Genomic DNA, 23,052 nt, shown 5'->3' on the forward strand with positions numbered 1-23,052 from the left:
AGTGCTGCCGCGAACGTGGGTGAGCACATGGCTCTCTCCGAGCCGGCACCCGGTTCTGCGGGCTGTGTGCCCAGAAGAAGGACTTCCGGACGGCGGGGCGGGGGGGCGGGCAGCTCGCTGCTGCATCTCCGAGGAGCTCCATGCGGTTCCCCAGGCCGCTTTACTTTCCCACCAAGAAATCCTCCTCTGACATCAGGATCAAATGCCCCTGGAGCCCTCCCCACCCCCTCCTCGCAGCGCTGTCTGCTCTGCAGTCAGCCTGGGAGTCATTTAGAAATGGGTTATGGTCGGGGCGCCTGGGTGGCTCAGTTGGTTAAGCGTCCGACTTCAGCTCGGGTCATGATCTCACAGTTTGTGGGTTCGAGCCCTGCATCGGGCTCTGTGCTGACAGCTCAGAGCCTGGAGCTGCTTCAGATTCTGTGTCTCCCTCTCTCTCTGCTCCTCCCCTACTCATGCTGTCTCTCTCTCTCTCTCAGAAATAAAACATTTTAAAAAATTAAAAAAAGAAATGGGTTATGGTCCCAGATTCCTGAGTTCCACCATAGTCATGCCCAGCCAGGGGAGCACCCCACATCCACAGGAAGACACCTCACCCCAACCAGCCACCCCTCAGACTCGTGAGCTTGCTGGCGGGGGTGGGGAGGGTGTGCAGGACAAATACTCCCTCCTCCTCAGAGCCTCGGCTGGGGGAAGGACCCCCATCCCCGGCTGCTGGGGGCAGCCCCGGCGGGTGGATCCCACCATCCCCTGCTTTCTGGGATGCTTCTGTGCAAAGCCCACCACGGGCCTGGAGCCGGGCCTCAGCCCTCCCCCACCCCGCCCCTCCAAGCCCCCTCCCCCAGGCCTGGCAGGCCAGCCCCCCTTGGATGGTGTGAGCCAGGAGCCCAAGGAGTTTCCCACACTTTGGCCCCATTCACAGTGTTAAACGGCCCACAAAGGCCAGGCGTGTGCCTCGGAGGCCACAGAGCTGCCATCTGGCCCGCACACGGGGAGGGACCAAGCCCCTCATCCGGCCCGGCTGGGATTTAACACCGTTCATTTCATATTTCCCACAACTGAAGAATGGACCAAAGCCACCCCAGTGCAGGGGGAGGAGGGGAGGGGGGAGGAGGAGGAAGCCCCCTCGCACCGGCCACGGCCCACCCACCACCCTCACCTTGGGCAGGCCACCCTGGCCCACTGCGGGTGGGCGGGCAGCTGGGGCGGGGGGGGAGGGGGGAGCTGGACCACATCTCCTGCACGTGTCTCATCTGGACCGAGAGCCGGCCTGGGGGAGGGGGCTGGCAGGACACAAGCCCCGGCCAACTGCCCCCCTCCGAAGCAGAGGAGGGGTGAGGCAGTGAGCAGAAGGGCCTGGCCTCACTTCCGATCAGAGTCCCCAGCTCCCCACTGCTGGCAGCCAGGCAGTTAGGGCGCGCGCGGGTGTGGGTGGAGGCGGTGGCCAGGGCCAGGCTGGGTGTGGCGCTTGCTCCTGGCCCTGTGTCCCCCCAGCCCTCAGCTAAACACTTCCTAGGTGCTGGCTGGGAGGGTGTGGCTGAAGGGGACACAGGTGACAAGTCATGCTGCCCTCCCCACCCCCAGGAGCCCATAAGCAGGCAGGGGACACAACAAACTACACCAGCTGTCCAGCATGGGCCCCATTCTGGATGCAGAAGTGTCCCCAGTGAGCATTACCTACAGCCCATATCGAAGTCGCTAGTCACTGTCAGCATCCTGGGCCACAGGGCAGAGCGGCGAGCACACGGCCTCGGCACGCCCGTCCCCAGCTCGCCCCGTGCCCTCTGCCTTTTGTACCAAACTAGAGCCAGGTGTCTATAGTGGGGTCCCTTCTGCTCAGCCAGGAGCCCCAGCTCAGGGTCACCGCCTCCCACAGCCAGCCCGGGGGCTGTGTCCCCTTCAAGAGAGGTGCCATTAGGAGGGAGAAGGAGCAGAGGGGTGAGCAGGGGCTGCCTACCCTCGCCCTCCAAAGTCACCTGAAGTTCCCACCACGGGCGCTCCCCCAGCCTCACCCACCCCAGTGGGTCACCAGCTGGCCCGTGAGGCGCTCCTAAGCTGGCTCCGGGCCAAGCCGCCCTGGCCGTCACGACACCAGCCTGCATGCTTCCCGGCTGTGCCCATTGCTGGGAGACCAAAGGCTCCTTGTATGTGACGGGGGAGGGGAGACTCCTGGAGCAGGTCCACCAGACAGGCTGGTCACGGCCGCGGGTCACTGCCAAGACCCACTGGAGGGAAAGACGTGACTGGACCCTTGTTAGAGTCCTGCAATTTCCAGCCACACGTGGACGTGCTCCCGGATCCACTCTGGCTAACGAGCCCTAATGCCAGCTGCCCGCCCCCAGGGCAGGGGCCCCGCCTGCCTCCGGAACCTGGCCAGCCTTGCCCTGGCCCGGGAGGGGGCCCCAGTGCCTGCGGCTCCCTGGGTCCCTGCAGGCCTCCTGGTCCCGGAGAATCGGAGGAAGATGGAGGCTCTGGGCAGAGGGGGCTCCCGGGGGGCCAGCGTGGGGCTGGGGGGCCCCGAAGCAGCTGCTGGCCCTCAGCGTGGCTGGCCAGACACCAGGATTACCGGTCTTCCAGGGCCACCCTCGGGGGCCGCCATCTGAGCCAGTACCGTGTCCACGTGGGCCCCAGGCCTGCCCTGCTCTGGCCTTCGTGTCTGCCACCTGGCCCCCTGCCTCCCCGCCCACTGGCAAAGTGCCCAAGGGAAGCGAGCCCTGCGAGTGCCCGGCAGGTTGGGCAGAGGGTAGCACGCTACAGGGGCTCCCCGAGTCTCGCGTGTGCAGCAACCACACGCCTGTGTCAAGCATATCCCTGAACCATGTGCCCTCCTGCGTTCCACGGACGGCTCTGGGGGTACTTCTTGCCAGATGCGGGTCGGGTGTGACCCCAAGGAGCACCTGCTGGAGCAGAGCACCCCGGATGCTGCTGCCTGATACGCTGCTCCTCCGAGCATGGGGTGCAGCAGCTCCTGGGGGTGGGGGTCGCCTGGGGAACCCGCTCCATGCTGGGCCTGTCACACGGTCTGCTTCCCCAGAGCGACCCAACGCTGGGCCAGGAGTGCAGGCAGCCAATTTTCCAGCTCTGGAGAAGCCACGTGTCCCAGGGGACAGCCCGGAGGTCTGGTCCAAAGCGCTTGGGTCCCTCTTCCACCCTCCACCCGGGCCCAGGGAAGGCTGAGGCGCCCGAGCAGGGAAAGTGTAGGCTCCTCTGTTCCACCGCCGGGGGGGGGGGGGGGGCAGCAGGTCCCTGACACAGAGGTGCCCAAGCCGCTGGAAGGCACAGCACTAATTCACTCTGAAGCTTTTCCCCACTAGTCTCCACCAGCGCCAGCGGGGAGCTCGGGGAGGCGGAGGAGAGGGGAGAGAGGGCCGGGGAGGGGCACCACTCTTTCCTGGCCCCCCCCCCATCCCCGAGGCCTGGGAAAAGGCAGCATATTGAGGCGCGGGGCTCCCAGCATCAGGCCCCGGGATGCTAATGAGGGCGAGCGCGTTCCCACAGCCCGGACATTGTGCCGAGCGGCCCACCTGCTCCTCGGGGAGCACCCATTGTGCCCGCGCCAATTCACAGGCAATTTAGCGTGCGCTAATGGGCCGGCGCCTTTGTGCGGCCCGCGAGGCCATTGGCCGCCGAGTGTGGGAACGGCCGCGGCGCCCGGGCCCCAGGCGCCTGCCCGCCGCCGCGCATATAAAGGGCCCGCCGGCCCCGCCGCCCGCCACTCCCCGCTCGCCAGCCGCCTCTCCGCGCCAGGCATGGCCCCTAGCACCGTGGCCGTGGAGCTGCTCAGCCCCAAAGAGAAAAACCGAGTAAGTGCGCCGCCCGCCCGCCCCCGCGCCCCCCGCGCCTGCGCCCCGGCCGCCGGCTGACGCCCGTGTCCCCCCGCAGCTCCGCAAGCCCGTGGTGGAGAAGATGCGCCGCGACCGCATCAACAGCAGCATCGAGCAGCTTAAGCTGCTGCTAGAGCAGGAGTTCGCGCGGCACCAGCCCAACTCCAAGCTGGAGAAGGCCGACATCCTGGAGATGGCGGTCAGCTACCTGAAGCACAGCAAAGGTGAGCCGCCGGCCGCGCCCCTGCGCTCCCCGCGCCCGCCCGGCCTCAGGCCCGCGCCCCCGCCGCCCCGCCCCCGCCCCCGCCCGCGCTCCCCGCCGCCCCGCACCCACCGGGCCTCGGGCCCTGCGCCAGCGCCGCCCCGCGCCCTCCCGGCCTCAGACCCTGAGCCCCAGCCGCCCCGCGCCCTCCCGGCCTCAGGCCCTGCGCCCCCGCCGCCCCGCGCTCCCCGCCCCCACCAATCCCCACCCCCCGCCGGCGCCCATCCGACCCCAGGCCTGCGCCCCGGCCCCCCGGTCACCACTGCGCCTCCCCCTGCAGCTTTCGCCGCCGCCGCCGCCGCCGGTCCCAAAAGCCTGCAGCAGGACTACAGCGAGGGCTACTCGTGGTGCCTGCAGGAGGCCGTGCAGTTCCTGACGCTGCACGCGGCCAGCGACACGCAGATGAAGCTGCTCTACCATTTCCAGCGCCCCCCAGCCGCGCCCGCCGCGCCCGCCAAGGAACCCAAGGCGACCAGCAGCGCGCCTCCACCCCTGCTCACGCCGGCCAAGGCCACTGCAGTCACAGCGCGCCAGCCCACCTGCAGCCTCTGGCGGCCCTGGTGACCCGCCAGGACGTCGCGGGTGGCGGCCCAGAGGTCGCCTGCACCTCTGGCCATTCGTGTGTCCCTCCTGGGGCTTGGACAGGCCCCCTTCTCCGGAAGGCTCTCGCTCCAGGCTGGCGGGCCAGCAGGAGGGTCCTTCTCGAGAGAAGCTGCTCGCAGAGTCCTGGTCACTCAGGACGGTCCGGGCCGCCTTCTCACAAGCGTCTGACTCCACGGGGTTGTTCTGTTTGCATTTCAGCAAGTGACTTCTGGGAAGTCCCCGCCGCCCGGGGTTCTATGATATTTGTAGGCGTCAGGGGCTCGGTCAGCCGGTGCCTCCACGTGTAGAGGACTTTCTTCAGGGCCTGCTGCTGCCGCGCCGGGGGGCCCGGCGGGCGGGCCGTGCCGTGGGCACATTTGCCTTTTGTGAAGGCGGAACTCAAGGTGTATCCTCATAGGAAAGAGTGTCAGCCTGGGTGGGCACAGAAGGGCCGTGCAGGGCTGTGGCCAGGAGGCCCTGCGTGCACTGGGCTGTCTGGTTGGGGCTCATAGTGGGCTTTGTGGGGAGGGGAGGGTGGGGGTCTCCACCATGATCCTCAAAGGATCCCTCTGTGTGGGCGGGTGCATGTGGTCATGACTTTGTACTCAGAATTTGAACTCTTGGTCACGTGGGAGCCCACGGGACTGCTCTGCAGACTTCCAATAAAATCTGACGAAGCAGCCCTCTGGGGTCTGTCTCTTGTGCTTGACGTGTGTCCTTGGCAGCCACGCGGTGGGCGGGTCTGCGTGGGGAAGGGGGACGGGCACCATCATGGTACTCAACCAGGGGTGGGAGCTGTCGCTGCCAGTGACCCTCTGCACGGCGGAAGAAGGGCTGGTCCCGGCTGAAGGAAGGAGGGAGGGATGCGAGGAGGCAGGCAAGCAGGGGAGAGGCAGGCTGCGAGGAGAGGCCCAGAGAACACGCACCCCCACGCGCAGCAGGAAGGAATGCGGTGGGAGACTGGGGTCTCTGTCCCAGGCCTCTCACTAGCTCCCTGCAGGTGGGGGGCGGGGGGAGGGGGTAGACTCCCAGCTCCAGGACCTGCCAGCTCTGTTCACCTGAGGGGGGTGCAAAGGCCACGGCCTGCAGGGGGCTCTCTTGTTGCAGCGAAAGGGGTTTCGTGGGGCCAAACGCAGGAGGTCTTGGCCTCCACACTGGCCGTCTCGAATGGCCCCTGATCCTGGATGAGCTCCTGGAGGCACCTGCTTGGCATCCACAGGTGGCCACCCTGCCCTCCCCTAGGCCGACCTCGAGCCAGGGCCGAGATGGGCAGTGCCAGGGGTGAACCCCCCGAGGGCAGTCCCCTCCCCCAGAAAGGGCGTCTGTTTTTCAGGGGGACCACGAGGTGCCGGCTGAGCCTGCAAGGAGCTGGAAGGGCCCAGGCTCCCCAAAGGACGGGTCCACCCAGGGGCGGTGGAACCAAGACGCCCCCCCATGTCTTCAGAGAGACGGGCAGCCAGGCCAGCCTCCCTCTTGGGCCCACCTCTCCCCTCTGCCTTCTGGAATCCTTTCCTGTCCGTTCCGACAGGAACATCCGAGGTGCCCTCTCCAGGCCAGCCCAGCACCCACCCACGGCCCAGGGTCCTTGGTGCTTGAGGCCTGCGTGCTCTAGGAGCAGACCCTCTGCCCTCCCCCACCAGGCCTCCCCTCCCAGCACACCCACCCCTTAGAAAATGCCAGCCCTTCCCCTGACCACCCCAGGAGCGTGGAGCTTGGGCTGCTCCACAGGCCTGTGCTCCGGAGGCCTTGCCATGCAGCTGGTGACATGTTCAGATGGAGGCTGAAGTCCGGAGACCAGAAGTAACCAGTCCAGGGTCACCTGGGAGTCAGTTGTCCTAGGGACAGTCTGTCTGCTGCCAGTACTGGGCTCTTCCCTGAAGCGTCCAGTGCCTCTGGGGCATGACCCCTCAAAGGTCTCCTGGCCAGCAGGAGCTTCCCAGAGACTGGCCCTGAAACCCGTGCCCACCGCCATCCGTGTCCATGCTGTAGCTTCAGGAATTTTTTTCAGATCGCTCCCTACAAACTCCTATAGATTTCCTGTTTTGCCATAAGGCAGCCTCCTCCAGGCGGGCTGCCCTGCTTTACCCTGCACTGTCTGCAGATCTAACCATCAGGGTGCATGTCTTCCCCACCTGAAGGTGCATCGTCCACCCCAGGCTGGGGCGCCTGGAAGGCAGGGTCCCTGGCATCCCCAGTTTGCATGGGGCTTTTGGAACCGAGGGTCCTTCGTCTCTGTAGGCCGGGGCTGGTGGGCCACACGCGCCCTGGTAGCAGCTGCACTCGCTGAAAGAGGCAGGTCTCCGCAAGCCCCAGGAGCCTCCTCTGCTCTAGCTCAGAGCACTGGAGGTCAGCATCCGGCCAGCTCGGCGAAGGAACAACAAAGACAACCGCCCAGACGTTTTGTGTTGGGCCAACGGCCGCGGGGACCCCCGCACGCGGGCAGGTCCAGCGGCCCTCCAGCTGCCGGACCACAGAGGCGCGCAGGGAGGGGCGGGCCCGGGTGACTCATTAGCATAATATATGCGCGGGAGGCGTTTAGCAGTCAAATATATGCGCATATATCTCCATGGCTGATGAGGCTGGCCGGGCACATTCAAAATGGCGGAGTGCGGAGCGAGCGGCAGCGGGAGCAGCGGGGACAGCCTGGACAAGAGCATCACGCTGCCCCCCGACGAGATCTTCCGCAACCTGGAGAATGCCAAGCGCTTCGCCATTGACATAGGTAGCCGCGGACCGGCGCCGGGAGCTGGGCGGCGCGCGGCGGGCGTGGGCGCGGGCGGTGGAGCCGGCGGGCCGGGGGCGGTGGCAAGGACGAAGGGCGGGGCGCGGGCCGCCGGCGCGCACAGCCTGTCGGGCCTCGTAGTCCGCGGGCCGTCGGCGCCCACGCTGGCCGCGGCGGCCGGACTACAGCTCCCGGCAGGCGCTGCGTGGCCGGAGCAGGGCACGCCGGCCCTCGTAGTCCCGCGCGGAGAGGCGGGCGGCCCGGCGGCCTCTCGTTAGTCCACCGGGTAGGGTCGGCGGCCGGCGGGGCCTGTCCGAGCCACGAGAGCGACCTGGGGCCCGCCGCCTGGGGCGGCGCCAAGGGCGGGCTGCGGCCCGGCCTGGGCCCGCGGGAACCCTCGGCGGGCTGCCCGCCTGGGCCCAGCCCGAAGCCCTCCCGCTGCTGCCTCGGCTTCTGGACCGCTGACATTTGGCGGGAGTTCGGAGGACCTGGACGTGGACCTTGGGACCCTTGCCGGCATCTTTCAGAAGCCTCCCTGCCCCGCGCGGGCCGCAGGGGTGACCCCACGGCCTCGCCCAGGCTCTGCCCGACCTTCCTGCTCCGGGCCCGCCCTTAGACCCTCATCTCACGCTGGCTCCGGCCGCCTCCCAGCAGCGCCTTTCATAGATGAGGAGCTGAGGTCAGATAGGTGACCTGAAATGTTTGAGGTCGGCTGGTAAGCGGCTACATGGGCCTAGAATCTGGTCAAGCCTCGGCACTTGGCTGCTCTGCCCCTTTCGGCAGCGGAATGAAGGGTTCCTGGGGGCAGCTTCACGGGGTGAGGCCCCTGGAGTAGACATGGTGGCCTCACGAGCCTCTCCTTCTCAGCTGGCTCTCCGCTGGGGCCTCAGTTTGCTTGGGGCCGCCAGTAGCCATGTGTGGGTGGCTAAGCATCCCAGCAGCAGCCCCCCCCCCCCCGACCTGTGAAGCTAGCCAGTAAGGTTAGAAGGGACAAGTGTGCTGCCCTCTCTGGCCCCGGGCCCTTCCTGTTGGAGCCATCTGCTTGTGATGCTCTTGCCTCTCCTCTGCTCCTGAGAGTCACTGAAGTGTCTCTTGGGCTTGGGTGGGGGAGGGTGTCCTCCAGGAGAGTGGAAACGTGGGCTGGGCCCTCCGTGTTCTCAGTGCTCACCTTGCAGGCTGGTGGGGTTGTGAGGGCAGTGCCTTGGGGCGCTGAGCTGGCAGCAGGTGTGAGGTGCCGGGAGGCCTGGTGGGCGTGGGGACCCCAGCGCACAGCAGGCCGTAGAATGAGCTGAGCGTGGGACCTGATTAAGCTCGGTGCCTGGCTGCACGCTGGGCTGGCAGTGGGAGAGGCCCTGCTCTGCCCATCTTCTGAGACCTGCCTGTGCCTTGATGTGACAGGGGCCCACAGGTGTGTGCTCTGATGTTCCAGACTTTGTTTCGCTGCACTTATACCTGGGGTTCTGCTCCATGGGAACAACGGGTTGGCCCCTAACGTTTCTGAAAGTGCAGCTGAAAATTGGCTCGCCCTGGGTTACCCTTAGATGTTCTTTGTGGCTTCCAGCATCCGGCTTGTAGCCACGGGGTGAGGGAAGTCAAGAAAGAAGTGCCGTGGCCCCCGGGGGTCCTGGAGCGGCCTGCCCTCCTGCACCAAGCCCAGGCGGGTTCCTGGCCAGAAGGACACTCAAAGGGATATCCTTAGAGCCAGTGTTCATTTCTCCTCTTTGAAGAACCCCCCTGCGTCTGGGTCCCGTGTCTGCTTGTTACTAAGGACAGACTCGTGCTTGTGCGGCCGGTGAGCACAGCTTGGACGCGGGTCGTCCCCCCGGGAGCCCACGAGTCAGTGTGCTTGTCCACAGTTTGCGTTAAAAACAGGCTTCTCCCGTTTCCTCTTCCCTCACCCGAGCCTCCTGCTCCAGGAGAGCTCAGCTGCTCTGTGTGCTTGGCAAGCTTTTTCCTCTCTCCGTCACTTCTGTCAGCACAGTGGATTCCCTGCTTTGAAAGCATCAGGGACGTTTTGTCTCCGAGCACATGCTGGAAGCTGACTTGACTTCCGGTCTCTGCTGGGCAGCAAACGGGCCCCTCGGGTGAAGAGGAAGGGGCGGCGGGGCAGTGACCTGGTGCCCACGGCGGAAGGACAGGCCAAGACGGCAGAGGAGAGGGCGGCCCTGCGCCAGGCCCCGTGGATCTGGATGAACTTGGCGGGGGGGCTCCCAGCTCAGGTGCTGGAGGAGGGGACGGGCGGGCTGATGTCGGTCCGGGTGCTGTCGGCCCTGAGCTGGGCACGGGCTCCACCGGTGTGTCTCTGGCATCCACGGCTGCGCGCCCGCCCGCCCGGTTGCTGCGCTCAGCAGGCGCGACCTGGCAGGGCCTGTGGCCAGATCGGCAGTCACAAAATCCAAGGGATCCTTCGAACGGCCGAGCCCCCTGCTGTCCCCAGGCACCCGCCCTCCTGCCCCGTGAAGCTGACCGCCCTGCTCCGCACGTCCCCCCTGCGGGCGGGCAGGGAGATGTGGCTTGGCTGCTGGCCAGTCCCCACCGGGGTGCATGGGGTGGGGCACACGGAACAGCTTGTCTCCCACCGCAGCCCCACGAGCCCCGACACCTCGTATTTGGTTGTGACGGGAAGCTCGTGTAAAGAGCTCACTATCGGAAACTGGACTTCTGTGACTTGGGGGCTTGTTTGCAGTAACTTTTGAAAAGTCTCAAAATACATCTTCTTCCCTTGGCGTTGTCTGTGTGAGGTTTATTCAGTTTATTCATGGGGTGAAAGACGCGCCGAGATGCTCTGGGCCAGGCCGGGACTGGGGGCAGGGAGGACGGATAAGGAGGCTTAAGACCGAGTCCTGCCTCTTACAGCCCTTGGTCTGGCGATGAGATAAGCCCGTGAGCGGGTGCGCTGACCATGGCCCGACAAGGGCAGGTCAGGGGGCCCGGGAGGCCCTGTCCGCGCTACCGGGCGGGCTCCCAGCGGCTGCCCTCGGTAGCGGCGGTTTGCGATCTGTGACCTGGAAGAGCTGCAGGCCTCTGATACCTGCTGTTTCCAGAGGTTTCCGGACTTGAGTGCTTGTCACGTGCTCCCAGGGGATGGCGTCACAAAGCAACTCTGGGAGATCGCCTCCAGCCTCCCGCTCACACAGCGTGTCCCGACGGCCGTTCTGTGGGCACCAGCCTTTGCCCCTCCCCCTCCCGCCTCCCCGAGGCCCCTCCGCCTCCTCAGAGCTCACTCTTGAAAGTGACTGCTCCGGAGCCTCTAACTGGCCCTGAACGTGTTTCAGGCAAATAAAGGCGTCTTCTGCTTCCTGATGTTTGGGCTTCCTGGTGGTGTTCACAACATCTGGTCGGAAGGGAGGAGACCCTGCTGCCCCCGTGAGGCCCCCCAGCCCCGAGCTTTGAGAGGGGCACTGCTAGAACATTCCCGACCAGACAGCCCTCCTCTGCCCCCCCACCCCCCCTCCCCACGGACAGTCGAGTGTGCTTGTCGGCAAAAGCCGTGTGTTTCTTAGCCTTTTTCTCCGCGTCGCTTTCCAGACCGGAGCAGAAACAGATTTTTCGAAACCGCTAGCGGTCTCCAGGGCCTCCCGGAAACAGGACGCTGGCCTTTCTCCTGGAGGACGCGGTGCGCGGGGGCCGTGGGCAGCCCGAGGCCCGCTCTGGCCCGGGGAGGGGCAGAGCTCCAGAGACGGCAGCGTGTTCGGGCCCCACAGCTCCTTCCCTTCCCCCAGTCGGTGCCCCGCAGAGCTTTAGCACCAGGCGACCACAGGACGAGCTCCCGCCCCTGACGCCCGCCCCTGACGCCCGCCCATGTCTCCCTGCAGGGGGGTCGCTCACCAAGCTCGCCTACTACTCCACCGTGCAGCACAAGGTCGCCAGAGTGCGCTCCTTCGAGTACTCGGGCAGGGTGAGCCTCGGGGGGGGGCGGGGGGGCCTGGGCGGGCGCTCTCGCCATCTGCCCTCTGCTGCTCACACGCACCGGCCCGGCTCCTGGCGGTTCCTCACCCGACACCCCCACTCCCCGCCCCCTAGCTCGGCCCCCCTCCATCTGCACCCCGTCGGGAGGCACGGCTGCCTCCTCCTTGGGAAGCCGGCTCCTTCCCCGCCCCCGCCCCGGCGCTGCCTCTGGCCTGAACTTAGCGTTAAGCGTTGCCTATGTTTCAGGCGCCTCATGTCCACATCTCTCCCTCCCCAAGGGCAGCACGCACACACAGACCCCCCACCTGTATCCCCAGGACGCAGAGCAGGAGCACGAGCCGCCCTACGAGATCTCAGTCCAGGAGGAGGTCACTGCCCGGCTGCACTTTGTCAAATTCGAGAACACCTACATAGAAGCTTGCCTGGATTTCATCAAAGATCACCTCGTCAACACCGAGACCAAGGTCATCCAGGCGACCGGGGGCGGGGCGTACAAATTCAAGGACCTCATTGAAGAGAAACTGCGGCTGAAGTAAGTGGGGAGCACAGGCTGGAGGGCGCGGGGGCCGCGGGCCTGGTTCTCGGGGCGGGGGGTGCTATGAAGTGGCTGCGGTGGCCCTGGCTCCCGCACCCACCCCACCCTGCGCTGGGGCCAGACCGGGAGGGAGGGTTCTGGGGGTCCGGGGGGGGCCAGGGGGCACAGGAAGGAAGGGGCCCTGCTCCTGTGGCATTGCTGCCCGTTGCCCTGGCACAGAGGTCCCTGTGGGCTTCGCCTGTGTGCGCACAGAACCCCGGCGGTGCCCCGCAGCGCGCTGGGAGCTCAGGCGCGAGGTCTGCACCGTGACGCTGGCCGCCTGCGGCCGTCTGCGCGCGAGGGGGAAGGTGCTTTTCGGAGTGGCTGAGTCGGAAGCTGAGCGCGGAGTGGCCCGCGGGGACCCGGGCGCCGGGCCGGCCTGAGCCACCGCGCTGCAGCGCAGGTGCCTTCTGTGGCCCGTGCTGTTTTCAGTGGCCGGGCTCCTTCCCTCGCAGAGTGGACAGGGAGGACGTGATGACTTGCTTGATAAAGGGCTGCAACTTCGTGCTGAAGAACATCCCGCACGAGGCCTTCGTGTAACAGAAAGACTCCGAGCCTGAGTTTCGATTCCAGACCAACCACCCCAACATTTTCCCGTACCTCCTGGTCAACATCGGCTCTGGGGTGTCCATCGTGAAGGTGAGCTGGGCTCCGCGGCCCACGCGCAGCGGCCGGGCCGGGACCGCCGGTGGGGGCTGCCGGTGGGGAGGCGGCCCAGGCTGGGTCTTCCCGTGGCGCTCCGCGCTTCTGGGGCCGTCCGCGGGACCTGCCCCCTGCCGCTGCCGCCACAGGTGGAGACGGAGGACCGGTTCGAGTGGGTTGGCGGCAGCTCCATCGGAGGTGGCACCTTCTGGGGACTCGGCGCTCTGCTCACCAAAACCAAGGTATCCCGCCGCCCGTGGCCAGCGCCCCTGCTCCGCATCCAGCTCCGTTTCCCACACCTGCTCGGGACGGGGGTGGTGCCCGTGGGACCCGAGGCGGCCGGGGTTGCTGTGGAAGCGGCTCCTTCCTCGGCCTGGTCCGGCCCGGTCCTGCCTGCGCCCCGGTCTCTGCGGGAGGCGGCCTGGGCGGCTGGGGTCTTGCCCGGTGTTGGGGGGTCGGTGCAGCCCCGCCACCCTGGCCCGGCTGGCTCCGCCGCGAGGGGCTGGTTCCTGGGCTGTGGGGACACCACCAGCTCCCGCACGGCACCCCCTTCCACCCGCCCTGTCCCCCCAGAAGTTTGACGAGCTGCTGCATCTGGCCTCCAAGGGCCAGCACGCGAACGTGGACATGCTGGTGCAGGACGTTTACGGCGGGGCCCACCAGACCCTGGGGCTGAGCGGCAACCTCATCGCCAGCAGCTTCGGGAAGTCGGCCACTGCTGACAAAGGTGAGCCGCCCGCCCCTGTCCCCCCCTGCGTGCCCGCGCCCCTCCCCTCCACGGCCTGGCCTCGCCAGCAGCGCCCTGCCTCTCCCCTCCCAGAGTTCTCCAAGGAGGACATGGCCAAGAGCCTGCTGCACATGATCAGCAACGACATCGGGCAGCTCGCCTGCCTGCATGCAAAGCTGCACTGCCTGGACAGGGTGTACTTCGGTGGCTTCTTCATCCGGGGCCACCCCGCCACCATGCGCACCATCACCTACAGCATCAACTTCTTCTCCAAGGTCCGCCCCTCACCCCCCGCCCTGGCACCCTGGGCTTTGCTCTTCCCACGCACTCGGCGTGGACCCTTGGTGTCTTCAAAACCAGCCGACCCAGGGGCAGGGTGGGGGGTGGGGGTGGGGTTCCAGGCCAAGGGGCCAAGAAGTGGGGACCCCCTGCCAGGATGGCGCCATGGCTGTCAACTGCTTGGGCACGATGCCAGCGGACAGCGCTCTGGGGCCGTCTGCATGGGGCGCAAGCTGCAGGCGAGTGTTGAGACGCCTGTCGTTCCGAGGGGCGTGGCGGGGTGGGCGTTAGTTTGTGGAGGATTATTTCCTCCTCCGGTTTCTTCAAATGCCGGGCCTCCAGCTTCCGCACAGAGCGCGGTTTCGTCAGATGCATTCCAGACTTTCCAGGAAGCCTCCACCACGTAGAGAGGCTGACCGTGGGCTTTAAAACTGCCCGGGCGTCACTTTGAGGTCAGCTCAGGTGGGGTTTCGCCACGCAGGGGGAGGTCCAGGCGCTGTTCCTGAGACATGAGGGCTACCTGGGTGCCATCGGAGCATTTCTCAAAGGAGCAGAGCAAGACAGTGAGTGGGGCGGCCGTGGGGGGGGCGGCCGTGGGGGGAGCGGCCGTGGGGGGCGGCCGTGGGGGCCCTGTGCTTGCTTCGGGCCGGGCCAGAGCCTGGGCGGCAGGAGGTGGGGGCTGGAGGCCGCGGGGGCCGAGAGGGTGGGTCTCTGACCTTGGAGGAGAGGCTGTGACCCCCCCAGCTTAACTCCTCCTCTGGAGTCCAGGGCCCGAGGGGTCAGTGGGAAGTGACACGTAGGTTCACGTGCCGAGCGATTGACCCTGGGGGCGTCCCTGTGGGTGGAAAGGGCTCTAAGCAGGGACCAGGGTGGCTGTCTGCCGGGCTCCGTCTCCAGCTGGGCCATCCCTTTTCAAGGACGCTTGAAGGACGTCACTGGCGGGGCAGGGCAGGGGCTTTGAGAGGCTTTGAAAGGTCCGGCGCCAGCGACGAGTAATACGGCAGTGTCAGCACAGAGCCCCAGGCCCCCTGTGCCGTGGAGACCTTCCATCCTGGGGTCCGAGTGACACCTGGTTCTCCCCTCCCCAGACCCTAACCAGTACAGCTGGGGAGAAAACTACGCGGGCAGCTCCGGCCTGATGAGCTCATCCCCAGAGCTGTGCCCCACACAGCGGGCGAGGAGTGGCACCGTGAGTACGGGGTCCTTGGTGGGGTCGGGTTCCAGAGGCCCTCTCCCGGGGCAGACCGGCCGTCGAGCGGGCCTGGACTTTGGGGCGAAAGAGAGGCATCGAGCCTGCTTCCCTCCTCCTCCTGGTACTTCCCAAGTGTCTGCCAGAGCGCCAGCCCGTGTTTGCTGGGAGAACCCAGAGCGTGTTTCCCCGGAGTCGTGGCTTCACAACCCAGAGCCGTACAACACGCCCTGCCCCCCCGCGCCCTTCCCTAGATCGCGTTCTCTGCCTGATGGTTTCAAACAGAATTAAAGGACAGAGTCTGCCGTCCCTGCTAGGCTCCTGCCCCTCCCTCAGTCCCCACGGGAGAGGCCTGTGTGACAGGAGCGGGGCCCCCCCGGCCTGCTGAGCGGGCGTAGAGAGGGTCTCCCAGCCGGGACAGGCGTCAGCCAGACGGAACGCTACCACCGTGGCCCCGTCCTGGGGGAGGTCAGGAAGTCACAGGCTGGTTGAGACACCCCCCAAATGGTGTGTCACTCTCCGAGCAGTGACCAGAGCTGGGGCACCGTGTTGGAGAGCCGTGGGCCCACGAGGACCAGCCTGCTGGCCTTCTGGACGCAGAGTTGATTTTCTGTTACGGACGCAGATTCCCCTCCTGGTTAGCATAAGCGTCGCAAGAACGCGTATGACCCGATCACGGCCCCCAGAGAGCGGGCCCCCCACGCCCCGGGCCTGGTTGGAGCAGCAAACGGCCTGCGACGGGTCTCTGCGCCTTTGACCCCTGGTCTGTGGTCTGTAGGGAGGCGACGCGGCTTGCTGCCTTAGGGATCGTAAAACCGAGCACATAAGCGAGCAGAAAGTCACCCTATCACCCTATCAGAGTGGACGTGGACCCGGGCCATTCCCTGCAACGCGTGCTTGGCGCCTCGCGTGCCTGCTGCGCCGGGTCTCCGTGCGGCCCTGCGAGGGGGGGCAGAGACCCCACTGCGCAGAGGGGGACACGGAAGCGCAGAGGGGCCAGGTCATTCCTTCGGGGTTGCAGAGCCTACGCGAGGCCAGGCTGAGGCGTGAGCTCCCGCGTGCCCAGGTAGCGGGGTCCCAGGTGGACTGGGCCGAGGCCCGGGAGGTCGGTGACTGTCCACTTTCTTTCCTCGTGTGGAAAATCCCAGCTGTTTCCAGGCCGAACCTGTTGTCACTCGGGGCCTCAGGCCCCATGTGGTGGCCCTTCTAGTGCAGACGCCACGGCACGGAGCACACCTGCTCCTCACCCCCCGGGCTTGCCAGCTATGAGGCCGCTGGCAGACCAGAGCCGTGTCCGGGTGCATGGCGACGGGGCGCGTCATTCCCGAGAGGCAAGGAGAGGCCACCAGGCGGGTGCTGAGTCCTCGCGCGCGTGGGCCCAGGCCGAGCTTGACTACGTAAATCAAAACCCTGGCCAGCCGAGTGGCCGCTCCTTCAGAAACCACCGGAGCACCAGCCTGCTCGTCGTTGGCAGCCATGCGTAGCACGTTGGGCATACAGTGGCCCAGGGGCCCCTCAGCGAAGCCGGCGGAGCTGGCGTCAGACACGGGCTGTGTGACAGGCACCCTGTGCCGTGGAGACAAAAGGAGCCCGTGTGGGGCCCAGACAGCCTGTCCCACGGGGTCCCCGTGGCCTTGCCGTGGACCTCGTGTTGTGGGGTTACGGATGCAGGGCCTGCGGGGCAGTGAGTAGGGACAGTGCGTGTGCAGCAGCAAGTGTGGGCCCACAAGCGTGGCCAGTGTGTCTGGGGGTTGTGTGGGGGCCCCCTGGCCACAGGGGTCCCAGGAAGCTCCCCGGGGGGGGAGGGAGGTGGTTTCCGTGGGGCCAGGCTGACTCAGGGTCTGGGGTGCGTGGGTCAGGCCACTGGCCAGATGGAGGGCGTGTGGCTGAGTGGGGGGGGCCACGGGCGGGGTGAGGGGGGTCTGTCCGTTTACACCCGCAGCAGCTTCCGCCGGGCCCCTTCTGTTGTCGCTGGGAAGCTGGTTCCCAGATTGGCAGGAGGCGCCTCGGTCTCCCAGAGCCGCGCGGGTGACGCGTCTGCCGCTTCTCGTCCTTCTAGTTTGACCTCCTGGAGATGGACCGGCTGGAGAGGCCGCTGGTCAACCTGCCGCTCCTTCTGGACCCGTCTTCCTACGTGCCCGACACGGTCGACCTCACGGACGACGCCCTGGCCCGCAAGTACTGGCTCACCTGCTTCGAGGAGGCCCTGGACGGGGTGAGGGCTCGGGGCGGCCGCCCCCACAGGCGTCGGGGGCCGGGGGCTCCGAGGGGCGAGCGGCAGGTGCGGTGATGGAGAAGGGGGGCGTCTTCCAGAAGCCACTTGCTGTGTGTGAGCCTGAGGGGCGGAGTGCGTTTCTCAGGTAAAAAACGTGGCTCCCGGTGGTTTGTCAGCAAGCTGGGACGTGAGCTCAGCGGGGATCTCCGAGCTGCGTACGTCGCTTCAGAAAGCAAAGTCTGCGCGGGGTCGGGACAGCAGCGATTGGGCTCTGGGCTCTGAAGAGTCATGACTCGAGGACTTCGGGGGCCCCCCGGGAACACGCGTCCCTCCTCCGCCCCTCGGGCCCCTGGGGTCCTCAGAGTGAGGGCTCCTGCCCCACCCCAGACCCACACAGCCTCCGAGGGCTGTCCCCCGACCACCTGTCCCCCTGGCATGGCCGGAGCTCGAGTGACCCTGTTCCCACCCGGGAGACGGCTTGCCAGCGGCGCGGGCCTGTGTGCAGGCCGTGCTGACCACCCCGTGGCCGCAGGTGGTGAAGCGCGCCGTGGCCAGCCAGCCGGGCTCCGTGGACGCGGCTGAGCGGGCAGAGAAGTTCCGGCAGAAGTACTGGCGCAAGCTGCAGACGCTGCGACACCAGCCGTTGTGAGTGTCCCTGCCCGGGGCCGCCCTGCGGTGAGCGGGGGGGCCTGGCGTGGGCACGAGCGCTCGCGAGGGGCCACATGTGCGTCTCTGCACGCACCCCTGGCCACATCCTCCCATCTAGACGCCGTTGGGGGCAGAAGGGGTGGTGGGCAGCGTGCTTGGCCGTCGGAGCCGCTCAGCCGCCCTTCCCCCGCCTTGTCCCCAGTGCTTATGGGACGCTGACCGTGCGCAGCCTTCTGGACACAAGGGAGCACTGTTTGAACGAGTTCAACTTCCCAGACCCCTACTCCAAAGTGAGTGCCGCCTTCCCATGCCGGGCTGGTGCCTGTGAGAGGGACCCGGCCCGCAGGGAGCAGGGGTGTGGCCTGGCTGTTCACGGGAGCGCAGGGTGGACGCGGGCAGCACCTGCCCCAGCGGAGGGTTGGAGGCCCCACCTCTTTGACCGCGTGATGTCAGCTCACCGCGTCAGCGTCCGTGGATGCCCCGTGTCATGGACACAAGCTGGCCGGAGCCTGGCAGGTGGCCTAGCCACCCTCTCCCTGGGGCCACACTGAGCAGAAGGCCGTGTGCGTGGGAGTTCAGGGCCGTGCCTCACACCGCTTCCCACCCCCCTGCCCTCAGGCGGAGCGTCTGCGGACGGGGCACGGGGCACCTCTGGGGGTCCGAGTCTTCAGCTCGGCCCTCTGCTGCCCTGCGCTGGGCCACGGCGTGGCCAAAGCCCGCCTGAGCCTGTGCCCCGCGGTGTGGTCTGAGCGTGCTCCGCTAACCTCGGCCGGACTTGCGTGGACGCCCAGGGTGGCGCATTGAGCACTGTGACCCCTCAGGGCCGGTTCACAGTGACATTCATGGTGACGCTGTCCAAGGGGTCCCCAGCAGGGCACCTCCCTCCGCCCTTCCGCCGAGGGCCCGAGGAAGGCAGGGCTGCGCCGTCGCTCCTGACCCGTCGCTCGCCCGTCCCCACAGGTCAAGCAGAAGGAAAATGGGGTCGCGCTGAAGTGTTTCCCGAGGGTGGTCCGCTGCCTGGACGCCCTGGGCTGGGAGGAGCGGCAGCTGGCCCTGGTGAAAGGGCTGCTGGCGGGAAACGTCTTCGACTGGGGAGCCAAAGCTGTGTCTGAGTAGGTGCTGCCTTCACAGCCCCCCCGCCTGCTGGGCCCAGCTCGGGCCCAGGACCGCCGCGCGTCTGCCCCTCCTGTCCCCCCGCCCCTCACCCCGTCACACGTGGCGCCCCGGTCGGCCCCCGATGGGGTCCCAGCGGCCCGGGAATGACGGGCAGCCCTATGGACCGGCCTTGCTGGCCGTCTGAGGGGAGCAGACATGTGGAGGGCTGGGGTGTGGCTTTGTGCACTGAGGTTTTCGGGGCTAGAAATCTAAACCCTGGGCATGCCGGAGTTGGAGTTAAACACCACTTAACGTTTGAAAGTGAGAAACGCGAGTGCCTTCGGAAGGAGTCTGTGGGCTAGGGTGGGGGCATGTGCCCCAGGACCCCAGAGCACCCAGGCTCTCGGTCTGGGGTGCCATCAAAACCCAGAGTGATTTCCCGGGGTCCCTGAAGGAGCAGCACACCGTCCCTGCTCTGGACCTCGCCCTGTGCCCTGTGCCCTGTCTCCCGCCCGCTGTCCCCTGCGTGGCCCTCTCTGGTTTCACACGTGGCATCCTTTCCCATATCGAGAAGAGCCATCCTTCTCCCTCCTCACCCTCGTCCCTGGCTGTCCCTGTGCTGGGCGAGGCTAGGAGCCAGCACCGACCTGGGGCCTTGCCTGAGGCTGCCCCCGACTCAGGACCTCCCCTGCCCACTGCCTTCTGCCCCCCCACCCCCACCCCGGCACCGCTGTCTGTGTTCCGGAGCAGGTGCTGCTCCAGGGGCCGTGCGCTTTGCCGACATCCGGCGGGATCAGCTGCGGGCGCAGCGATCACGGGCTTGGGAGGGGCTGCACTCAGGGCCCACAGCGGATCCTGTGAGCTGAGGTAGAGGTCCTTTGTGACTTTGCTCTCTCTCCCCCATGCAGTGTCCTTGAGTCTGACCCCCAGTTTGGCTTCGAGGAGGCGAAGATGAAGCTACAAGGTAGGCTGCCCAGGGCTGGGCGGGGGAGGGGGCCTGCCCGCGAGCGTGCGGCTGACCTTGTCCGTGCCCTGCAGAGCGGCCGTGGCTCGTGGACTCCTACAGCAAGTGGCTTCAGAGACTGAAGGTACAGCTGCCCCCACCTCTGTCCGAGGTGGTGGGGACGGGCCCCGGAGATGGCGCGGGGCTGCCGCGGGGCAGTGCACTGAGGGCCCCCGCCCGCTCCCCCGGCCTCCGGGCTGTGGGTCTGAGCTAACCGCCCCTGCTCCGGCCTGAGTCCCACAGGCTCTACGGGTCAGGCGGCCTCCGCTCGGAGGTGGTGGGGGCCGCGGTCCTGGAGGAGGCACGTGCCCCCAGCGCCCCGGCGCCCGCGGGGCGCAGCAGCCCTCGGCCTTCGGGGAGTGTGGAGTACGGAGGTGTCTGGAACGCTTGGACGCGCCTGTTCCCAACTGAACGTCCTGGTTTTGTCTTACAGGGGCCCCCTCACAAATGTGCCTTAATTTTCGCAGATAACAGTGGAATAGACGTCATTTTGGGAGTCTTCCCCTTTGTCAGGGAGCTTCTCTCTAGAGGGACGGAGGTGAGTGTCCAGGCCGAGTCGGGACCCCTGCCCTGGGCCCTCCACTCGCGGTGGGGGTTGGCGCCACGCGGCCAGGTAGGTTCAGGTGAGGCTCGTCATGGCACGGACCTCAGGTCAGCCTGCTCCGGGCCGCCTTCGTCCCGACCGGGAGCCGGCCCTCCCAGAGACCACGGAGCAGTGAGGTCACGGGGGCTGCACCTCCCAGCTGGCAGCGGCATGTGGGCGGGCGAGCAGAGGCCGGCTCAGCGCCGGGCAGGGACTGAGGTCCCTACAGAGCTCGGGGCGTCCCGCCATAGGTCATCCTGGCGTGCAACTCGGGACCCGCCCTGAATGACGTGACGTACTGCGAGTCCCTCATTGTGGCGGAGCGCATCGCGGCCATGGACCCTGTCGTCCAGTAAGTGGGGCGGGTGCCCCGGGGGGGTGAGGGCCAACCCGGAGAAGCGGGGGCCTGTGGGGGTTTCCCAGGGTGCCAACCGACCCCCTGTGCTCGGCAGCTCGGCGCTCAAAGAGGAGAGGCTGCTGTTGATGCAGACCGGCTCCAGCTCCCCGTGTCTGGACCTCAGGTACCCCCGAGGCTCCCCGCCCGCCCCTGGCCCCCAGTGTGCGTGATGGGCGGCAGGGTCATCAGTGCAGCTGTAGCCCTTTGGTCTGGGCAGCTTTCTTCCCTCGGGGACCCAGGAGGGGGACTGTCCGCGGCATGGCTGCCCCGTGGGCTGGGTGGGTCCGATGTCCCAAGGCTGCGCGGCTCAGGCCGAGAGTGGGGCCGCGGGCACCCCACATGCCCCTAGACGATTGGGCCTCCGTGTCGCCATTGCCTGCCCCGGGGCATCATGCGTGAGAGAGCCCGGCCTCCAGGAGCCAGCCCTGGGGGGAGGGATGCTGCTCAGGACCGACTCCTCCCTGTTCTGGGCCCGTCGTGAGTGCACAGGAAGGGGGAGCGCACCTTCCTGTGGGAAGGCGTTAGAGCCTTTGAAGGGCCGCACAGACTCGAGTTCTCAGGCCCCAGAGGGCAGGGGTGCGGGGAGGGCGTGGCGGCCGCCTCGGTGCAGGGGCGAAGGGGCCCCCGCCACCCCGCCTCACCGCCCCTCTCCTCCCCGAAGCCGCCTGGACAAGGGGCTGGCCGTGCTGGTTCGGGAGCGAGGCGCAGACCTGGTGGTGATCGAGGGCATGGGCCGCGCCGTGCACACCAACTACTACGCGGCCCTGCGCTGCGAGAGCCTCAAGCTGGCCGTCATCAAGAACTCGTGGCTGGCCGAGCGGCTGGGCGGCCGGCTGTTCAGCGTCATCTTCAAGTACGAGGTCCCGGCCGAGTGAGGCGCCCGCCCCGCCGGACTGTGCTCCACGGGAATGTGCTTCGACCACAGCAGGGAAACCAAGTTCAAATCAGAGTATTTATGTGGCGCACCTGTGACTGAGGGCCGGGTGCGCCCGGGGAGAGCGTGGCGCGCGTGGCGTCCGGGTCTCTGGTGCTGCCGAGTTCGCGGGGGAGGCGCAGCTTTGTCCGGTGAGACGTTCGTATTGGAATATATTTAACTGTTAAATAATCTTTTATATATATATATACATATGTATGTATAGATATAAATATACACACGCGTGTCCAACACGTCACCAGAGGCTTGGGGTCCACACCACGTAGAGCATGTAGAGCGGGGCCGGACCCCTGCCTGTGCTGCATGGTTTCAGAGAAGGGGTGCGGGCAGGGGTCCTGAGAGCCTCTCCCCTGGGGGGCCGAGAGCAGGGTCTTCCCTTCAGTTAGTCCTGGAGCCCCAGGCTGTGGGCCACGGCCGTCGCCCCCAGCCCGGCCCAGAGCCAGGAGACCCCCCGGTGTGTCTGTGTATACAGACAAGATTGCCCTCTGCACCCCCAGCCCCGCTGGACACAAGAGGGACAGACGGGTGGGGCGGCGCTCCCGACTAGACCGGCAGCCAGGGAGGGCCTCTGAGGGCCCTTGGGGGCCGGGAGCCTGGGGACACTCCTGCTTAGAGCCGATGACACCCGTGGCCTTGGACCTGGGCCCGGAGCCCTGGCTGTGGTGGGCACCTCTGGCTGGGCCCCAGGGGACAGGGTAGGGGGGGCCGCGAGATGACCTCTCCGTCAGGTCGTGCAGGGCTGCCGCCTCAGAGCGTGGCCAGCCCACCCCCCCCCCCGCACACTCAGGGGCCGTGACCATCCGCTGTTCCAGCCCCCCAGTGACCCCCACCTGTATCACTCTCAGCTGCTCCTCTGGTCAGGCCGACTGTGGCCCCATGGGCATCCAGCTCCGGGTCCCCCCAGGCCAGGCTGGCCCAGTTGGTGGTCCCTATGAACACCCACCCCTCACAAGGGCCCCCAGCCCCGACCCCACCGCAGTCCAGCCCCTCGCCTCCCAGCCAGCACCCCTGCAGCAGCCACGCCCCCTTGGTATGGCGTCTCCCCTCCTTCCCCGCCCCTTGGTCCCCTGCTTCCTGGTGTTGGAGCTACACCGGCCTGGCTGGGGGGGGGCCCAGCCAGAGCCCGGCTTCACCTGCTGTCAGGACACCCCGAGGCCCTCTGCCGCCCAGCCTGGCGCTTAGGAGGGGCACCAGGGCTCTGAGCAGCCGCCCTGCTCCTGGGCTTCTGGGGGCTAAGCCCCACCCCTGGACAGTAGCCGTGCGCAGCGGGCAGGGCCCACCCAGGGCTGGACGGGGATTGGCCCCTACTTCTCACGAGCAGGTGGGCACCACCTCTGGGAACCCCAGCAGCCGCCCACCCCACCCCACCCCTGGCCAGAACCCCCTTCACTGCACCCCAGATTCTAGGGTCCCCGAAGGCCAGGCACACCTGAGTGCCCTGCCTTGGTGCTCCTGGCCTTGGGGTGCAGC

The 23,052-nt window shown here is 67.1% G+C and overlaps 2 protein-coding genes across 2 annotated transcripts; both read left to right on the forward strand.

Moving 5' to 3' along the window:
- Positions 1 to 3,732: 3,732 nt before the first annotated feature.
- Positions 3,733 to 5,175, forward strand: HES5 (hes family bHLH transcription factor 5). The gene is made up of 3 exons (XM_039248448.1): positions 3,733 to 3,800; positions 3,880 to 4,045; positions 4,364 to 5,175. Exons 1-3 carry the CDS (start codon positions 3,747 to 3,749, stop codon positions 4,645 to 4,647), a joined length of 504 nt encoding a protein of 167 aa, XP_039104379.1. The 5' UTR covers positions 3,733 to 3,746; the 3' UTR covers positions 4,648 to 5,175.
- A 2,084-nt stretch (positions 5,176 to 7,259) lies between these two features.
- On the forward strand, positions 7,260 to 21,758 carry PANK4 (pantothenate kinase 4 (inactive)). The gene is given in 19 exon segments (XM_039248443.1): positions 7,260 to 7,387; positions 11,203 to 11,285; positions 11,614 to 11,828; positions 12,326 to 12,509; positions 12,662 to 12,754; positions 13,086 to 13,239; positions 13,333 to 13,514; positions 14,000 to 14,081; positions 14,607 to 14,707; positions 16,767 to 16,922; positions 17,455 to 17,567; positions 17,773 to 17,860; positions 18,531 to 18,682; positions 19,574 to 19,629; positions 19,704 to 19,753; positions 20,102 to 20,206; positions 20,503 to 20,603; positions 20,704 to 20,772; positions 21,310 to 21,758. Coding segments are annotated over 19 exon segments (2,322 nt in total). The 5' UTR covers positions 7,260 to 7,263; the 3' UTR covers positions 21,524 to 21,758.
- Positions 21,759 to 23,052: the final 1,294 nt, after the last annotated feature.

This window comes from Hyaena hyaena, unplaced genomic scaffold, assembly GCF_003009895.1.
Source record: "Hyaena hyaena isolate Hyena2069 unplaced genomic scaffold, ASM300989v1 scaffold_308, whole genome shotgun sequence".
Classification (NCBI taxonomy): Eukaryota; Metazoa; Chordata; class Mammalia; order Carnivora; family Hyaenidae; genus Hyaena; species Hyaena hyaena.